Raw genomic sequence first — 17,061 nt, forward strand, 5'->3', positions numbered from 1 at the left:
ATGATAGTATAATTTTTAAAACATATTTATCTACTGGAAAGAAAAAGTCTCAATATTAACTGGTAATTACAATCATCAGAAATATCTGCAGAATGTTAGACTAGTTCACCTTCTGAAGTAAGGCTCCAAGAACGGCAACTCCTTGGGAGTGAAGAAGGGTGTCCTGGTTAATAGGATGTCTTTGAATAAAGTGTTTCACAATCAAGATAAATGTTGCAATTAAATTTCTCTCTAGTCTTGACTCTGTGGGATTTTGAACAAGTCATTAATTATCATAATTACTCTAATCACTTTTATATCAGATGCTCTACATCATAATGCATATTGTAACAAACAAGTAATTGAGCTCAGGAATTTCCATCCTAAAGGTCACTTGCAGAGCATAAGTATCAGAGAAAACAGTGACTGCACATTATATATTTATATATACATGTAAATATTTTCTCTACCATAAATTTAATAGTGTAGTCAGATTTCTGCTAACAGTACAAACTAAGGATAGTCAAAGTATTATGAATTTTCTGAACTCCATTAGAAAAATTAGGAATGTACCACTTCAGCTACAAATGGTAGCAAGACATTTCCAATTAATTCTCACATTTCTCAATGACCATTTCACATTAATTCAGCTAAATACCTGATGCCTTTGTGGAGGTCAATACCACCCAATCTCCTTCTACAGGTGTGATCAACTCAGAAACTGTGCTTTCATTCAGTCCTTCAGGAATCTGTCCTTCACCAAAGTGGCTGATTTGTTCCAATAGAGGAAAGAGTACATTTAATCCACCTATGCAGTTTATAACGTCCTGAAAGAGGAAACTACAGATGATTATCTTATGATGCATGGGCAATTTTATCATTTAATACCTATACAGCATGTATGAGGTTATAATTTGCTAAAGTTTTAAGCAAAATGTACAACAGCCTAAGCTAAAGGAACCCTTGTATGGGCATATGCTTTAAGGGCAGCCTCAAGGGTCACCATAATGAATAGTCAAGAGAGACAAGGCCAGACCATTTTTTAAAATTTATATTTAATTGAAGAATAATTGCTTTCCAATATTGCATTGGTTTCTGCCATGCATCAACATTAATCTGTTTTAGGTACACATATGCCCCTCCCTCTTGACCCCTCACACCTCCCATACATTGCCACCCCTCTAGGTTGTTACACACCCCCAGTTTGAGTTCCCTGTTTCATACAGCAAATTCCCATTGGCTATCTATTTTACATATGGTAGTGTATATGTTCCCATGCTACTCTCTCCATTCATCCATCTCTCCTTCCTCTCCCATTCTGTGTCCGTAAGTCTGTTCTCTATGTCTGTCTCCACTGCCGCCCTGCAAATAGGTTCATCATACCATCTTTCTTGATTCCATATACATGCATTAATATATTTGTTTTTCTCTTTCTAACTTACTTCAATCCGTATAATAGGCTCTAGTTCATCCATCTCATTAGAACTGACTCAAAGTGTTCCTTTTTATGTCTAAGTAATATTCCAACAGCTTCTTGATCCATTCATCTGTCAATGTTCATCTAGGATGCTTCCATGTCCTAGCTACTGTAAATAGTGCTGCCATGAACACTGGAGTGCATGTTTCTTTTTCAATTTTGGTTTCCTCAGGGTATATGCCTAGTGGTAGGATTGCTGGGTCATATGGTAGTTTTATTTCTAGTTTTTAAAGGAATCTTCATACTGGTTTCCATATAAATATCCATTTATATTCTCACCAACAGTGCAAGAAGGTTCCCTTTTCTCCACACCCTCCCTAGCACTTGTTTCTAGGTTTTTTGATGATGGCCATTCTGACTGGTATGAGGTGATACTTCATCGTAGTTTTGATTTGCATTTCTCTTAATAAAAAGTGATATTGACCATCTTTTTCTGTGTTTATTACCCAGGCCAGACCATTTTTAATGCACCTCTGTTTTCCAAGGTTTACAAATTCAAAAGACAGGAAATCCAAACATGACCCTCTAAGTACATATCATTATCATTAATGATGTAAGAAGTAACAACTGTCACAAGGCAATAAGGCATAACAAACAGGAGAATAAGTCATGAAAAAACAGAATGTATTCGCATTACAAATATGACTGACTCCTCTAAGTTTACAACAAAGTGGAGTCAGTGGCTTCAACCTAAGTTCAAAGTGACTATTGTGGATAGCAAAATATATTCAGATATATTCAATATCTTAGACAAGTTATTTTCCAGGCCTCAGTTTCTACATCTATAAGATAAAGATAATATTAATTTCCACTCTGTAAAGTTGTTACAAGGATGAGGTAAACTAACATATGAAAAGTGCTTAGTGCCTGACATACAACGGGTGCTATATAAGATTAGATTGCTAAAGTGTTCTGAACTGCCATGTAAGTATCCTAAGCTATACAACCTCTTCCTAGTCTTTGCTTGTTTTTCATATTGATTTTTAAGGGCTTTGTAATCAGTAAACTAGAATTTTGGATGGAAAGCATTTTTTTCCAGTTGTCATTTAAAATTTTTTGTCTTTGATTTTGCTGCAGTATAAAAAAGCAATAGTCTTTTTCTTGATAATTGTTTCTTTTTGACTTCTGCATAGCTATATTCAAGGCAACAAAGACTGCTCTGAATTTCAAGTATAATGTATGACAAAGAATCAGCTTTCTCTATATAAGTAATCCACAGAACCGGCCTTATAAAATCAATCTTATAGGTCATCAAAAGTTAATTTATAAACTGGCAAACTGTCATAAATCTTACTACGTTAACAGGTAAGAATAAGTGTTATCTCAAAGTCAAAGAGAAAAAAGCTTTATATCACATGAATAACATGAGAATAATACAAATTGATGGATTCATTTTAGCCCAGGCAGAATTATCCTAAGAAATCTATTAATTGAAACAATCAGCTTATATGATTGGTATTAAATGACTAAAAGATAAAAGGGTTTTGTTTTCTTTGCTGATTTATCAGCAAGTTCCAACATAACTGTCTTTTATTTTTATTGTACTTTGGCTGTATTTCTACTTAGTATATCTTTTAAAGGAATTCTATATTTTAGAAATAGGATTTCTAAACTTTCTGACTTTCACATTAGCCCAAATAATTTTTACTAATTTACAATCACTCAGTCAATGATCTTATTGTATATCCCAGGTGCCAGGCACTGGTGGAAAAAGCAGTGGTCCCTCCTTTGAAGTTCTTAAGGACTATTGGAGAAATCAAGCAAGCAAATCATTAACTATTCACCATGATGAGTGAAATAATAAAAACTGCTACAAGTACTCATGAGAAGAGTTAACTCAGTCGTGGAAAATAAGTAGAGGCCTTTAGACAGAAGCAAAGATACTATATCCAGCTGAGACATAAATATGAGGAACACAAAAAAGGTAAACCAGATGTGATGGCTAGATGGTGTGTTGGAGAAGAGAGAAAATTACTCTTTAACCTCAGAGAGGAACCATCTAAGTTTGTTTAAAGCTGATGGACAGGAGACTAGACAAGAAGTGTATGTTATAGGAGAAAAGGGATAATCAATGAAGTCTCAGAGGGGTTGAAATCAGTTACATAGTTTTAGGGATTAAATACCTTAAAAGTGGAGCAATTAATGAGGTCAGCATATTTTTCTTATGAAAACTGACAACATAACTTAAAAAGATAACTAAGTTACAAAAAAATTAAATAGTCATTCAACTACTCATTTGTTTATCCTTCAAACTGTTCACCTGAAGATATTTTAAACTGGATTTACTCAGATCAATCTGGAGCTGCTCACAAGACAAATGCTTTTAAAGGATCAGTCAACTTAGACAATATGTTGCCCAATGTTCACCATTAACTTACCTTAATGTCCCAGTTTACTACTTTGTTTCCTGTTAACCTTCCATGGAAACAATTAGTAGATAAATCAAGACAGATAGAATTTTTGCAGGCCTAAAAATAAAAGAAAAAGAATGGCAAACAGCTGAGCACAATTAGGACAAAACAACTTTATATATGAAACATTTCATCATAATTTTAAAAGGTATATAGTATACTCAATGATAAGATGCCTACAATATTAAGTTTAGTATTACTATTCTCTGTCTTTAAAAGAATCAAGGACTAGATTCTAACACACTCACTCATAAAATGCAGGTCATTTCTGCTTGTCATCTGACATATAAGTTTGAGCTAGAACTTACCATTCACTAGTCACGCAAGTTAAAATTCTTTCTATTCTAAACCAGTATGTGCAAAACAGATATTTTACTTTTTTTAAAATTCAATGTTTTAGTCCCATTAATACAAAAAATTATAACAACAGAAAAATTAAACCACTGACATAAGACACTATTTTCCCTTATATTACCAACACTTTTCATTATATTCCAATCAGCTTTTTCTGCAACTCTCGAAATTGCTAAAGTTATCTGCTAACTTCCATTAAGGTTTATAAAGCAGGGAACTTTACATTTAAGTTGATTCATTAGTACAAATTTCCACTACAAGCATCCCCATTTATAATACTGGAATGACATAACATCTGAACCCTAATTGAGAGGTGCAACATAATTTTTACTGCTCCCCATTTTCTTTTAAAAATTAATAATTTTTAATAATAATTCAAGCCCCTTCTTCTCAATTACCCACTGAAATGACAAAAAGAATAAAAATGGAATTTTAGTTCACAACATAGTTACAGCTAGATGAACAGTCCGCGCATTTACTCTGACCTTTGCAGTGTAGTGAAGAAGGACGTTACCAGGCAGGTCAGCCATGTCAGACTCTTGAAATTTCCAAGGGCTTAAACAGTTTGGACCTAAAAATTATTTATACACACACACAAACACACAAACACACACGTATCACTGAATATATATGGCCTCCTCAGTTCTGTGTAATTAGAAAGAAATTTTTAATTAGCTGTTTCAAACTTCTTATATAATACAGTTAAAACACACTAGCCAAAATGTATTTTTATATCACTTCCAATTTATCCAACACAAGTAAAGTTGCGGGAGAGGGTTGATCAATGTCTACTACAGAAAAGAAATTTTATATAGCATCAAAAACTAATATAAAATATAACAAAGTTTATACGCTTATTGAAAGTAAAACAATTCAAAACTGTAAGATAAAATGACAAAACAACCAATCAATAATGTGAATAGTTATTATAGAAATGGAATAACAAATGAGTGGAATAACAAATACAAATAAAAAAAGATTATTGGCTTTACTAACAAAACAAGTTAAAAAAAGGTTCCAAAGCCAACACAACACTAAAGCAATTTTTCTCCAATTAAAAAATAAATTAAAAAAAATAAGGTTCCATTTTACACAAAAAATAGAGAAAACAATACTAATCATTCCATCTTAATGCAGCAGTGGTGAGTCTGGTATACTTATATTTGTTACTGGTTCAGTTCAGTTCAGTTGAGTTCAGTCGCTCAGTCATGTCCGACTCTCCGTGACCCCATGAATCATAGCATGCCAGGCCTCCCTGTCCATCACCAACTCCCGGAGTTCATTCAAACTCATGTCTATTGTTACTGGTAGACACTGTCAATTGGTATATTCCTTATGGAAACTGATTAGGTAAAATGTAATTAAGAGCCACAAAAATATTCACCCACTTTAAATATTTATCCTGGGAACTTATGAGAAAATCCACCAAAACATGAAAAAAAATTGGTATAATAGTTCATCATATTTAATATTTGATGTTTTTATCAATATTAAAATTATAAACAATCTAAATCATACATAGTGAATCCAGTGAAATATCATGGAGCCATTAAAAATAATCATTTTTAATGATTACTACAAAACATTACTATTTAATGAATACTATAAAACAATCATTATTCATAGGAGTAAAATTTGATGTAGGAAAAACTAACAGCAAGCTATATAGCTGTAATGACTACACTAAATGATTTATTATTAACTTGGAATTTATTTAAATTAAAGATCAGCTTCAAATGTTTTGATGAGTTTTAAAATAATGAAAAGGTTCTAATACAAACTGTTAAAGTATGGACAGACATATTCATCTCAAAACCGCATGTAATCTAAAAAGATATTTTGAAAAATACTAAGCTAATTTGTTGATTTTATACACGTAACTCGTTGTAGGCTTAACTCCTAAACATGCTACTAAAATACAGATATAATTTTGAAAACACTTATGATCTAATAACAACCAGCACGTATCTTTAAAATCAGAGCCAAAAGAAAAAAAAAGGCCAAAACAAAAACAGCTTGTAATTTTTATCAAAGGACTCCTTATTCTAATGCCTTCATGAATTCTTCAGATTATTACGATATAAATTATATAAGATAACAAGTCTTGAATAAGACTCATGATTTTAGAATCAATTATGTGATTTCTTATACAGACTTATATTTTGTTTCATCAATGTACTAAAATCTGTCAAAAGTACTGGCAGTATCATAGGTTGTATTATGTGCCTCCTGCCCAAAATTCCACAATGTGATCGCATTTGAAGATAGGGACTGTAAGGGGTAACTAAGGCCAAACGATGTCATAAGTCAGACCCTAATTTAATAGGGCCCCTTATAAAAAGAGGAAATACTCCCTGTGAGGATACAGCAAGAAGGCAGACACCTACAAGCCAGGAATAAAGGCTTCACAGGAAATCAAGCCTGATGAAAACCTGATCTTAGAATTCTAGCTTCCAGAAACTTCAGAAAACAGTATTTAAACATCCAGTCTGTGGTATTTTGTTACGGCAGACCTGACAGAATAACACAAACAGTCTTACTGATGATCTTTGAAATATTTCCCAATGTTTCCTTTATTTCAGTTCAGTTCAGTCGCTCAGTCGTGTCCGACTCTTTGCGACCCCATGAATCACAGCACGCCAGACCTCCCTGTCCATCACCAACTCCCGGAGTTCACTCAAACTCATGTCCATCGAGTCGGTGATGCCATCCAGCCATCTCATTCTCTGTCGTCCCCTTCTCCTCCCACCCCCAATCCCTCCCAGCATCAGAGTCTTTTCCAGTGAGTCAACTCGTCGCATGAGGTGGCCAAAGTACTGGAGTTTCAGCTTTAGCATCAGTCCTTCCAATGAACACCCAGGACTGATCTCCATTAGGATGGACTGGCTGGATCTCCTTGCAGTCCAAGGGACTCTCAAGAGTTTTCTCCAGCACCACAGTTCAAAAGCATCAATTCTTCGGCGATCAGCTTTCTTCACAGTCCAACTCTCACATCCATACATGACCACGGGAACAACCATAGCCTTGACTAGACGGACCTTGGTTGGCAAAGTAATGTCTCTGCTTTTTAATATGCTATCTAGGTTGGTCATAACTTTCCTTCCAAGGAGTAAGCGTCTTTTAATTTCCTGGCTACAATCAGCATCTGCAGTGATTTTGGAGCCCAAAAAAATAAAGTCTGACACTGTTTCCCATGAAGTGATGGGACCAGATGCCATGATCTTTGTTTTCTGAATGTTGAGCTTCAAGCCAACCTTTTCACTCTCCTCTTTCACTTTCATCAAGAGGCTTTTGAGTTCCTCTTCACTTTCTGCCATAAGGGTGGTGTCATCTGCCTACCAAAAAAGGTACGGGCATGCTAAGTCGCTTCAGTCATGTCCGACTCTTTGTGACTATGAACTGTAGACTGCCAGGCTCCTCTGTCCAAGGGATTTTCAAGGCAAGAATACTTGAGTGGGTTGCCATGCCCTCCTCCAAGGGATTTTCCCAACCCAGGTATCGAACCTGCATATCTTAGATCTCCTACATTGGCAGGCGGGTTCTTTACCACTAGTGTACTATAATTAATTATGATGTACAATATACTTGAAAGTTGTTAAGAGAGTAAATCCTAAATGTTATTAACACACATTAAAAAATGGTAATTATGGAAGGAGATAAAGATGTCAACTAACTTTATGATGGTAATCATTTTGCAATGTATATGTGTATCAAATCAGCACACTGCATACCTTAACCTTACGTTATATTGTCAAAATCACAATTATGCCAAAGGGAGTGAATGTATGGTGTGCAATAGGCTTCTCTTTCCCTTTCACCTTCAATCAAAACAAGTACAATTGACCCTTAAATAATATGGGTTTGAACGCAATTGTTTTCAATAGTAAATACCACAGTACTACAATTGAGTATCTGATACTGAAGCTGAAACTCCAATACTTTGGCCACCTCATGCGATGAGGACTCAATGGAAAAGATTCTGATGCTAGGAGGGATTGGGGGTGGGAGGAGATGGGGACGACAGAGAATGAGATGGCTGGATGGCATCCCCGACTCGACGGACATGAGTTTGCGTGAACTCCGGGAGTTGGTGATGGACAGGGAGGCCTGGCGTGCTGTGATTCATGGGGTCGCAAAGAGTCAAACACGACTGAGCGACTGAACTGAACTGAACTGAATACAAAATCACACATACAAAGGAACCACATATACAGAGGACCAATTCTAAGTTATACCTGAATTTCTAACTGCATGAAAGGTTGGCACCCCTAATCCTAGAGTTGTTCAAGGGCCAACTGTACACTCTTCGGATCAAATATAGTCTCCAGAATAAATTTAGGCAACAGAAAAAAACTATTTCAATTTAATTAGGCAGTATGATGGTACATGCTCACCTGCTAAATATAATGCCTTCACCTGAGGAGGCTGCAGTGCTTCATAGAAGATGATAACAGACCCCAGCTGACCCTCCAAAGATGTGGGGCATCCCCATTCACTGTCTTGGGTTCCAGCTGATATCAATTTGGTAATCAATTTTGATTTTTCAGTTGTCCCTCCCCAGGAGGCTGAAGACAAAATTCCACCAAATGATGTCCGATGAGGAGTAATAGGAGAAGAAAAAGGTGGATCTGGGATTTGGGATGGTGGGGGAGTGGTGGTTCTTTGCCCAGCTGAACCAATGCAGCAAGAAATAAAAGGCTAAAATATTAAGAAGCAAACAAACTTAATAAATTACACATTTTAAGTAAAACTTCATCCTCATATTTAAAATGAAACTACATAAAATTTAGCACCACACTAAAAAACAAAGGTTTATTTTTACTGGATCATGATATGTGTGTGTGTGTGTGTGTGTACACATAAGACAACATTACAGATGTTACATCTGGCCTGTGGAATTTGGATGCATTACTTTTAAAACTCACTTACATCCTTTTGTAAATTTTGAATGTTAATGAATGTATATTTAAAAGATTTTTTACTGTATTCTAAAATAGAGAAAACCACCTTTCTCCCTCAAAATTTATAAAAAAAAGAATTACACATCAGTGTAATACTGCTAATTACAGGTTATCCTGAAGTGATCACTGACATAAACAACAAGAAATGACTGGAATCCTAAAGGACTTGGGAAATAATCTAATCCATTCCACTATCTTCAGAAAAAGCCCTTTCAAAAATATCCAAAAATTCTCAGAGAACTTTTATAATGTTCTATAAGAATCTCCTCAGTAAATAAATTCTACCTAACTACAATATAAAAATCTAAAGTTTCTTCACTATTTTAAATTCATTGAAGGCAAAGAGTCCATCATAACCATCTGAATATTTCATATACTTGGAGAGCTTTATTAAACGATCCTTCAGCCTGGTCTAGACAATTTATTTGGTTTTCCTGTCATGAGCCTTTTATTCTTCTAAGCATTAATTACATGTGTTTCTTCCTTGAATTGTTTTTCTTTATTAAACATTAGTCTGACTTCATCTACTGATGACAGGCAAACAGAATTATTACTTATTGTATCTTAGTATATAGAAAATACTAAAACTTAGAGACACATATTTAGAATAGAACCTTACATTATTAAGTTGGAAAAATGTTCAAGAGTTCACAATCAACTGGTTGCATAAAGAGTAGGTTAGATGTGCTTACTTCATTCATGGCAGGAAATCTCAGAGGGGCAGAGACCTTCTGCTGTCCATTGTCATAGATATAGACAAGGCTCTGACCAAAGGGCCTTTTTCCAGGCATGTGAACAATGGTTATGTTGTGCTGGTAAAGTAAAACATACACTTAAAAAGTAAAAATTGCATTAAGTCCTTGGGATGACATATGTTTTCAGAATATTACTACATAACTAGTTTGTGTGAACAGTAGAAGAGTAAGTTTAAGCATAACTAAATTTTGATTAAAATGATGTTGTTACAGTAAATAACAATTTTGCTTGCAGTACTATAAAAGCACTTCTCAATATTCTAAAAAATCTATACACAACTATAACATAGCGCCTTTTCTGCATTTTCCAAGTCTGTGTGTATTCTTTAGAATAATTTTTTCTAATGAGAAGCATTTTATTTTTTAAGAAAAGCAATGAAAATGCATTATTAACAACCTCTGTTCTCATTTAAAATTGAAATTCAAAATCAAACTTGATTCTAGAAAACTTGAAAGAAATCATAACATTTCAATGTAATTTTTTAGCAGAAAAATTATTACTGCTGAAATTACAATTATTATGACAAATGGTATTAACTCCTTTATGCTGCTGCTGCTAAGCTGCTTCAGTCGTGTTCAACTCTGTGCGACCCCATAGACGACAGCCCACCAGGCTCCCCGGCCCCTGGGATTCTCCAGGCAAGAACACTGGAGTGGGCTGCCATTTCCTTCTCCCATGCATGAAAGTGAAAAGTGAAAGTGAAGTTGCTCAGTCGTGTCCGACTCTTTGAGACCCCATGGACTGCAGCCCACCAGGCTCCTCCGTCCATGGGATTTTCCAGGCAAGAGTACTGGAGTGGGGTGCCACTGCCTTCTCCGTAACTCCTTTATAAGTAAAATTTAACATGAACTCTCAAAAACTAGATGACAACACCGGATGTACATGCACCAAACGTGTTTTTTAAAGGAAAGAACCAAAGTTAAATGTGATGCCCTGAAGTCTTACCCAGAGGGAATCACAGAAACTGTGGTCAGGAAGCGTAACTGTTGCATATTCTCTCTTCGTGCACACTGCTACAACCAACACACCTGAATGGGTAATAAAAGCTTCAAAACCCATACCACTTCCTGTAAAAAAGCTAACAAAAATACGTATTATCAGAACTTTTGAAATCAGCTGTCCGGTTTTATCATCTCTGGGGTACACAAAACCGTAAACTCATCATGAATATCTTTATCAAACACATTGTGGCTTACATTCTTTGTCATACCTCATCAATTCCACCTTGCCTCAGAGATGATTTTTAAATCTTTCTTAGGCACAGGTTTAGTTAATTATAAAAAGTAGCCTTAGACACAGAATGCCATTAGCAACTGCTAACAAAACTATACATTTTTAAATCTTCAAAATTCTTCCAAATAAGATTCAGAAAGCATGACTAAGGGTCTTTAAAAAAAATCACAAGGCAAGGGAGAAGAATCAAATCAATAAAATTAGAAATGAAAATGGAGAAATCACAACAGACAACACAGAAATACAAAAGATCGTAAGAGACTACTATGAGCAATTACATGTCAATAAAATGGACAACTTGGAAGAAATGGACAAATTCTTAGAAAAGTATAACTTGCCAAAAAAAATCACAAGGCATAGTAAAAAATTATTAGTTACTGAAATAACAAGTTTGGCAGTACATATGTTTTCAGGTCCTTCATATAAAGGTATAATAGCATTCTCAATTGAACAGAGAAATCACCAATCACTTTCAAGTTTACTATTACTTTTTCCTCCACTTTTACAATAATTTTAAGAAGAAACTTTGTGTCCAAATTAGCTTCAGAACTAGCAAAATGTTTTGAATGTACAACTATTACTAGGAAAGCTTAAAATTAAACTGTGTACACCCGGAGGAGAGGCTTCAGATAAACTGTTGTACATATAAAAAGTAGAAGCTTTGAAAAGCATTTTCCTGTTGAAGAATCACAGCAGAATATTGTTAGGACAGGATCCATTTATATTCCATAACTTTTACCAGTACCTGTATAATTGTTTTCTTTTTCCTCCTTTGTTAGCGTTGCCAAGAGTCAGCTGATCCTGATCTAAGCAAAACCAAGCATTGAAAGAAAAGGCAGACCCTGGCCATTTCTGTATGGAAGGCACAGAAATTCCTGCCATACTATGTGACAAATTAAAATACTGAAGAGCGCTCTCTAGACTTTGTTTTCGAGCCATTGTCAGGATTGCTCGAGTTACAGGAGTGGTATAAGGGTGAAGAGATTCAGATTCATCCACTCTTAGCAATCTTAGTAGTTGATGGATTTCTTCTGAGCTCACTGACTGACTCCCCAAGGAACCATGGAGTGCGATCAAGTTCTCAGCACAAGTTCGATGGAGGGAAGAATGGGAATTAAGGGCTTCAATGATTCTAATTCCCATGTTTGCATTGACACAAGTAGTTCGACTCTGCCTGTTAATACAACAAATTTTTTTCAGCCAATCTGAGATGAAGATTTGCAGGTCATGGGATTCTAGCTCTGGAAGCCACTGGATAAGAATCAAGAGAGGCTGGACATTACTAATGCCCAAAATACCCACTGAAGTGTGGTCACCTTCTACAGCCTGTAAAGCAACATAAGAAACAAAAAATTAGACACCATCTTTGATACAAATAAAATGGAACTTCTTTTAATAAAGCTAAAAAAAAACCTCACCATATTCATAAGTTCTTTAAGTAGTTCCAGTGGTGGCTGACCCAGTGATTTTAATACTTCAAACATATGTGTATAACCAATTCGTTCTTTAAATACTTCCTAAGGGAGAAGAAATTAACACATCAAGCAGATTTTCTAAGACTGAATTTGTTAAAATATTAAAGATGTTGAATAATATTCATTTAAGTTAATTAACAATATTAAAAAGATCATGAGTTCAATATTTCTATTTTCTTAAGTCAGATGTCTTCATCTTAAATATCAAGATTCCATATACCTTCTGGAATACAATGCTATAAAATATGTAAAACAATTGGAATTGAAAAAATTGTGTTATAAAACTGTTCTGTTACTTACAGATTCCTTTACTTTCCTCACTTGCTTTGTTATTAGTACAGTACTACTTGAAGTCAAAATAAAATTGGAGAAAAAAATGAGGAGATTTTAGGGATAACAGGAGTCAGCAGCCTCAAAGAACTAAATTAAAGATTCCTGGCAATTCTGATTAGTGGCCAGAAAAACACTGGGTATGGTTTTCTCTGTTCTTTGTATCTAAATGGTCTGAAATATCTGGAGCACGAAGTCCAATTTAATAAGCTCTAAGTCACAAGCATTTCTGAACTAGTGGGCACCCAAAGTCATAAAGTAAAATGTAAAGACAACCAAAAACCCTATCAATAATAAATTGGTTCAGTAAGTTAGGCAAAAATATATACACTTCTCATAAAATTAAAAGATTTTCAACAAAACAAGCATGACTGGTTAGTTGTCTCTAGAAAGGAGAATTCGTTCACTGTGGGCCTTAGACAGGAAGAAAATTCCTTTTCCAAAGGCATTTTAAACAATAATCTTTCAATTTTAAACCATGCAATGCATAACATAGTTTTAAAAATTATATTTAAAAAAGACTTCTACATCATTTCAGATTTAAATTTTATAATACAGCATATGCAATCCATTATACTCATAAACCAATTACTTAGAACTTAAAAGTAATTCTTCCCTTAAGTAACTATTATAAATGGAGATTAGATTCCCATGGCAGCCTGTAATAGTTGCCAAAACCTATTCAGTAGTAACTTAACCATGAGTTATTTATAGTAACACTTATAGGACAAAGTTAGTCTTCTAACAAAAATCAATGGAATTTAAGAAATATGACTCAAAGCATGGCTTAGGGAACAAGGGATCATTCATTTCTGATTCTAAGAAGAATGAAATATATAAGAGGCGGTAGATAAGAAAGTAAAATGGTAAAAATAATAATAGACATTTATACTTATTAAGCACTTACCATGTGCCTGGCACTCTGCTTACCATTTTACATTGATGTCACTAGTCCTTAAAAGTACTCAGTGGGAAAACTACTAGCACAAAATCAACATAGTGGACTGCAGGGCAGTCAGTGGTAGCGAATGAAAAAGGAAAGAAAATCCTGAGGATCAGTGACTACAAACAAAGAAGGAGAATTTCCAAGGCCATCTGGAAAAACAAGTCCCAAATTGATGGGTCTATTCACATACTGATAGGTCTATTCACATATTCACAAAGCAAAAACAATACCCAGTTGTGGATGTGACTGGTGATAGAAGCAAGGTCCGATGCTGTAAAGAGCAATATTACATAGGAACCTGGAATGTTAGGTCCATGAATCAAGGCAAATTGGAAGTGGTCAAACAGGAGATGGCAAGAGTTAATGTCGACATTCTAGGAATCAGTGAACTAAAATGGTCTGGAATGGGTGAATTTAACTCAGATGACCATTATATCTACTACTGTGGGCAGGAATCCCTTAGAAGAAATGCAGTAGCCATGTCAACAAGAGCCCGAAATGCAGTACTTGGATGTAAACTCAAGAACGACAGAATGATCTCTGTTCTTTTCCAAGGCAAACCATTCAATACTACAGTAATCCAAGCCTACGCCCCAACCAGTAACACTGAAGAAGCCGAAGTTGAACAGTTCTATGAAGACCTACAAGACCTTTTAGAACTAACACCCAAAAATGATGTCCTTTTCATTATAGGGGACTGGAATGCAAAAGTAGGAAATCAAGAAACACCTGGAGTAACAGGCAAATTTGGCCTTGGAGCACGGAATGAAGCAGGGCAAAGGCTAATAGAGTTCTTCCAGGAGAAAGCACTGGTCATAGCAAACACCCTCTTTCAACAACACAAGAAAAGACTCTACACATGGACATCACCAGATGGTCAACACTGAAATCAGATTGATTATATTCTTTGCAGCCAAAGATGGAGAAGCTCTATAAAGTTAGCAAAAACAAGACCAGGAGCTGACTGTAGCTCAGATCATGAACTCCTTATTGCCAAATTAACTTAAATTTTAGAAAGTACAGAAAACCACTAGACCATTCAGATATGACCTGAATCAAATCCCTTATGATTATACAGTGGAAGTGAGAAATAGATTTAAGGGACTAGATCTGATAGATAGAGTGCCTGATGAACTATAGACGGAGGTTCGTGACAATATACAGGAGACAGGGACCAAGATCATCCTCATGGAAAAGAAATGCAAAAAAGCAAAATGGCTGTCTGAGGAGGCCTTACAAATAGCTGTGAAAAGAAGAGAAGTGAAACGCAAAGGAGAAAAGGAAAGATATAAGCATCTGAATATAGAATTCTAAAGAACAGCAAGGAGAGATAAGAAAGCCTTCCTCAGCAATCAATGCAAAGAAATAGAGGAAAACAACAGAATAGGAAAGACAAGAGAGCTCTTCAAGAAAATGAGAGATACCAAGGGAACATTTCATGCAAAGATGGGCTCGATAAAGGACAGAAATGGTATGGACCTAACAGAAGCAGAAGATATTAAGAAGAAGTGGCAAGAATACACAGAAGAACCATACAAAAAAGATCTTCATTCCAAGATAATCACGATGGAATGATCACTCACCTAGAGGCAGACATCTTGGAATGTGAAGTCAAGTGGGCCTTAGAAAGCATCACTACAAACAAAGCTAGTGGAGGTGAAAGATGATGCTGTGAAAGTGCTGCATTCAATATGCCAGCAAATTTGGAAAACTCAGCAGTGGCCACAGGACTGGAAAAGGTCAGTCTTCATCCCAATCCCAAAGAAAGGCAATGCCAAAGAATGCTAAAACTACTGCACAACTGCACTTATCTCACACGCTAGTAAAGTCATGCTCAAAATTCTCCAAGCCAGGCTTCAGCAAAACATGAACCGTGAAATTCCAGATGTTCAAGATGGTTTTAGAAAAGGCAGAGGAACCAGAGATCAAATTGCCAACATCCCCTGGATCATGGAAAAAGCATGAGAGTTCCAGAAAAACATCTATTTCTGGCATATTATTGACTATGCCAAAGTCTTTGACTGTGTGGATCACAATAAATTGTGGAACATTCTGAAAGAGACGGGAATACCAGACCACCTGACCTGCCTCTTGAGAAACCTGTATGCAGGTCAGGAAGCAACAGTTAGAACTGGACATGGAACAACAGACTGGTTCCAAATAGGAAAAGGAGTACGTCAAGGTTGTATATTGTCACCCTGCTTATTTAACTTATATGCAGACTACATCATGAGGAACGCTGGGCTGGAAGAAGCACAAGGTGGAATCAAGATTGCCGGGAGAAATATCAATAACCTTAGATATGCAGATGACACCACCCTTATGGCAGAAAGTGAAGAAGAACTAAAAAGCCTCTTGATGAAAGTGAAAGAGGAGAGTGAAAAGGCTGGCTTGAAGCTCAACATCCAGAAAACTAAGATCATGGCAACTGGTCCCATCACTTCATGGCAAATAGATGGGGAAACAATGGAAACAGTGTCAAGACTTTATTTTTTGGGGCTTCAAAATCACTGCAGATGGTGATTGCAGCCATGAAATCAAAAGATGCTTACTCCTTGGAAGGAAAGTTATGACCAACCTAAACAGCATATTAAAAAGCAGAGACATTACTTTGCCAACCAAGGTCTGTGTAGTCAAGGTTATGGTTTTTCCCGTGGTCATATATGGATGTGAGAGTTGGACTGTGAAGAAAGCTGATCGCTCAAGACTTGATGCTTTTGAACAGCAGTGTTGGAGAAGACCCTTGAGAGTCCCTTGGACTGCATGGAGATCCTACCAGTCCATTCTAAAGGAGATCAGTCCTGGGTGTTCATTGGAAGGACTGATGCTAAAGCTGAAAGTCCAATAGTTTGGCCACCTCATGCATCTAGTTGACTCACTGGAAAAGACTCTGATGCTGGAAGGGATTGGGGGCAGGAGGAGAAGTGGACGACAGAGAATGAGATGGCTGGATGGCATCACCGACTCGATGGACATGAGTTTGAGTGAACTCCAGGAGTTGGTGATGGACAGGGAGGCCTGGCGTGCTATGATTCATGGGGTTGCAAAGAGTCGGACACGACTGAGCAACTGAACTGAACTGAACTGATTCACATATGAAAAATGTTCAAATTGTAGGCAGTCATAAACTGACCAAATA

General features: G+C 36.0%; 1 protein-coding gene across 7 annotated transcripts in view; it reads right to left on the reverse strand.

Annotated features, from left to right (window-relative positions):
- Positions 1–17,061, reverse strand: part of NBEAL1 (neurobeachin like 1) — a 165,186-nt gene that overhangs the window by 84,720 nt on the left and 63,405 nt on the right. For all 7 annotated transcript variants that reach the window (XM_055398718.2, XM_055398716.2, XM_055398714.2 and 4 more), the window contains 9 exons: positions 12,590–12,688; positions 11,917–12,497; positions 10,884–11,016; positions 9,875–9,994; positions 8,616–8,919; positions 4,707–4,792; positions 3,835–3,924; positions 638–806; positions 110–243 (listed from right to left, as the gene is read on the reverse strand). In XM_055398718.2, coding sequence (XP_055254693.2) covers positions 110–243; positions 638–806; positions 3,835–3,924; positions 4,707–4,792; positions 8,616–8,919; positions 9,875–9,994; positions 10,884–11,016; positions 11,917–12,497; positions 12,590–12,688 — 1,716 coding nt within the window. The remainder of the gene's footprint in view (positions 1–109; positions 244–637; positions 807–3,834; positions 3,925–4,706; positions 4,793–8,615; positions 8,920–9,874; positions 9,995–10,883; positions 11,017–11,916; positions 12,498–12,589; positions 12,689–17,061) is intronic.

This window comes from Moschus berezovskii, chromosome 2 (genome assembly GCF_049115385.1).
Source record: "Moschus berezovskii isolate FMDL1 chromosome 2, NW_MosBer_1.0, whole genome shotgun sequence".
Lineage (NCBI taxonomy): Eukaryota > Metazoa > Chordata > Mammalia > Artiodactyla > Moschidae > Moschus > Moschus berezovskii.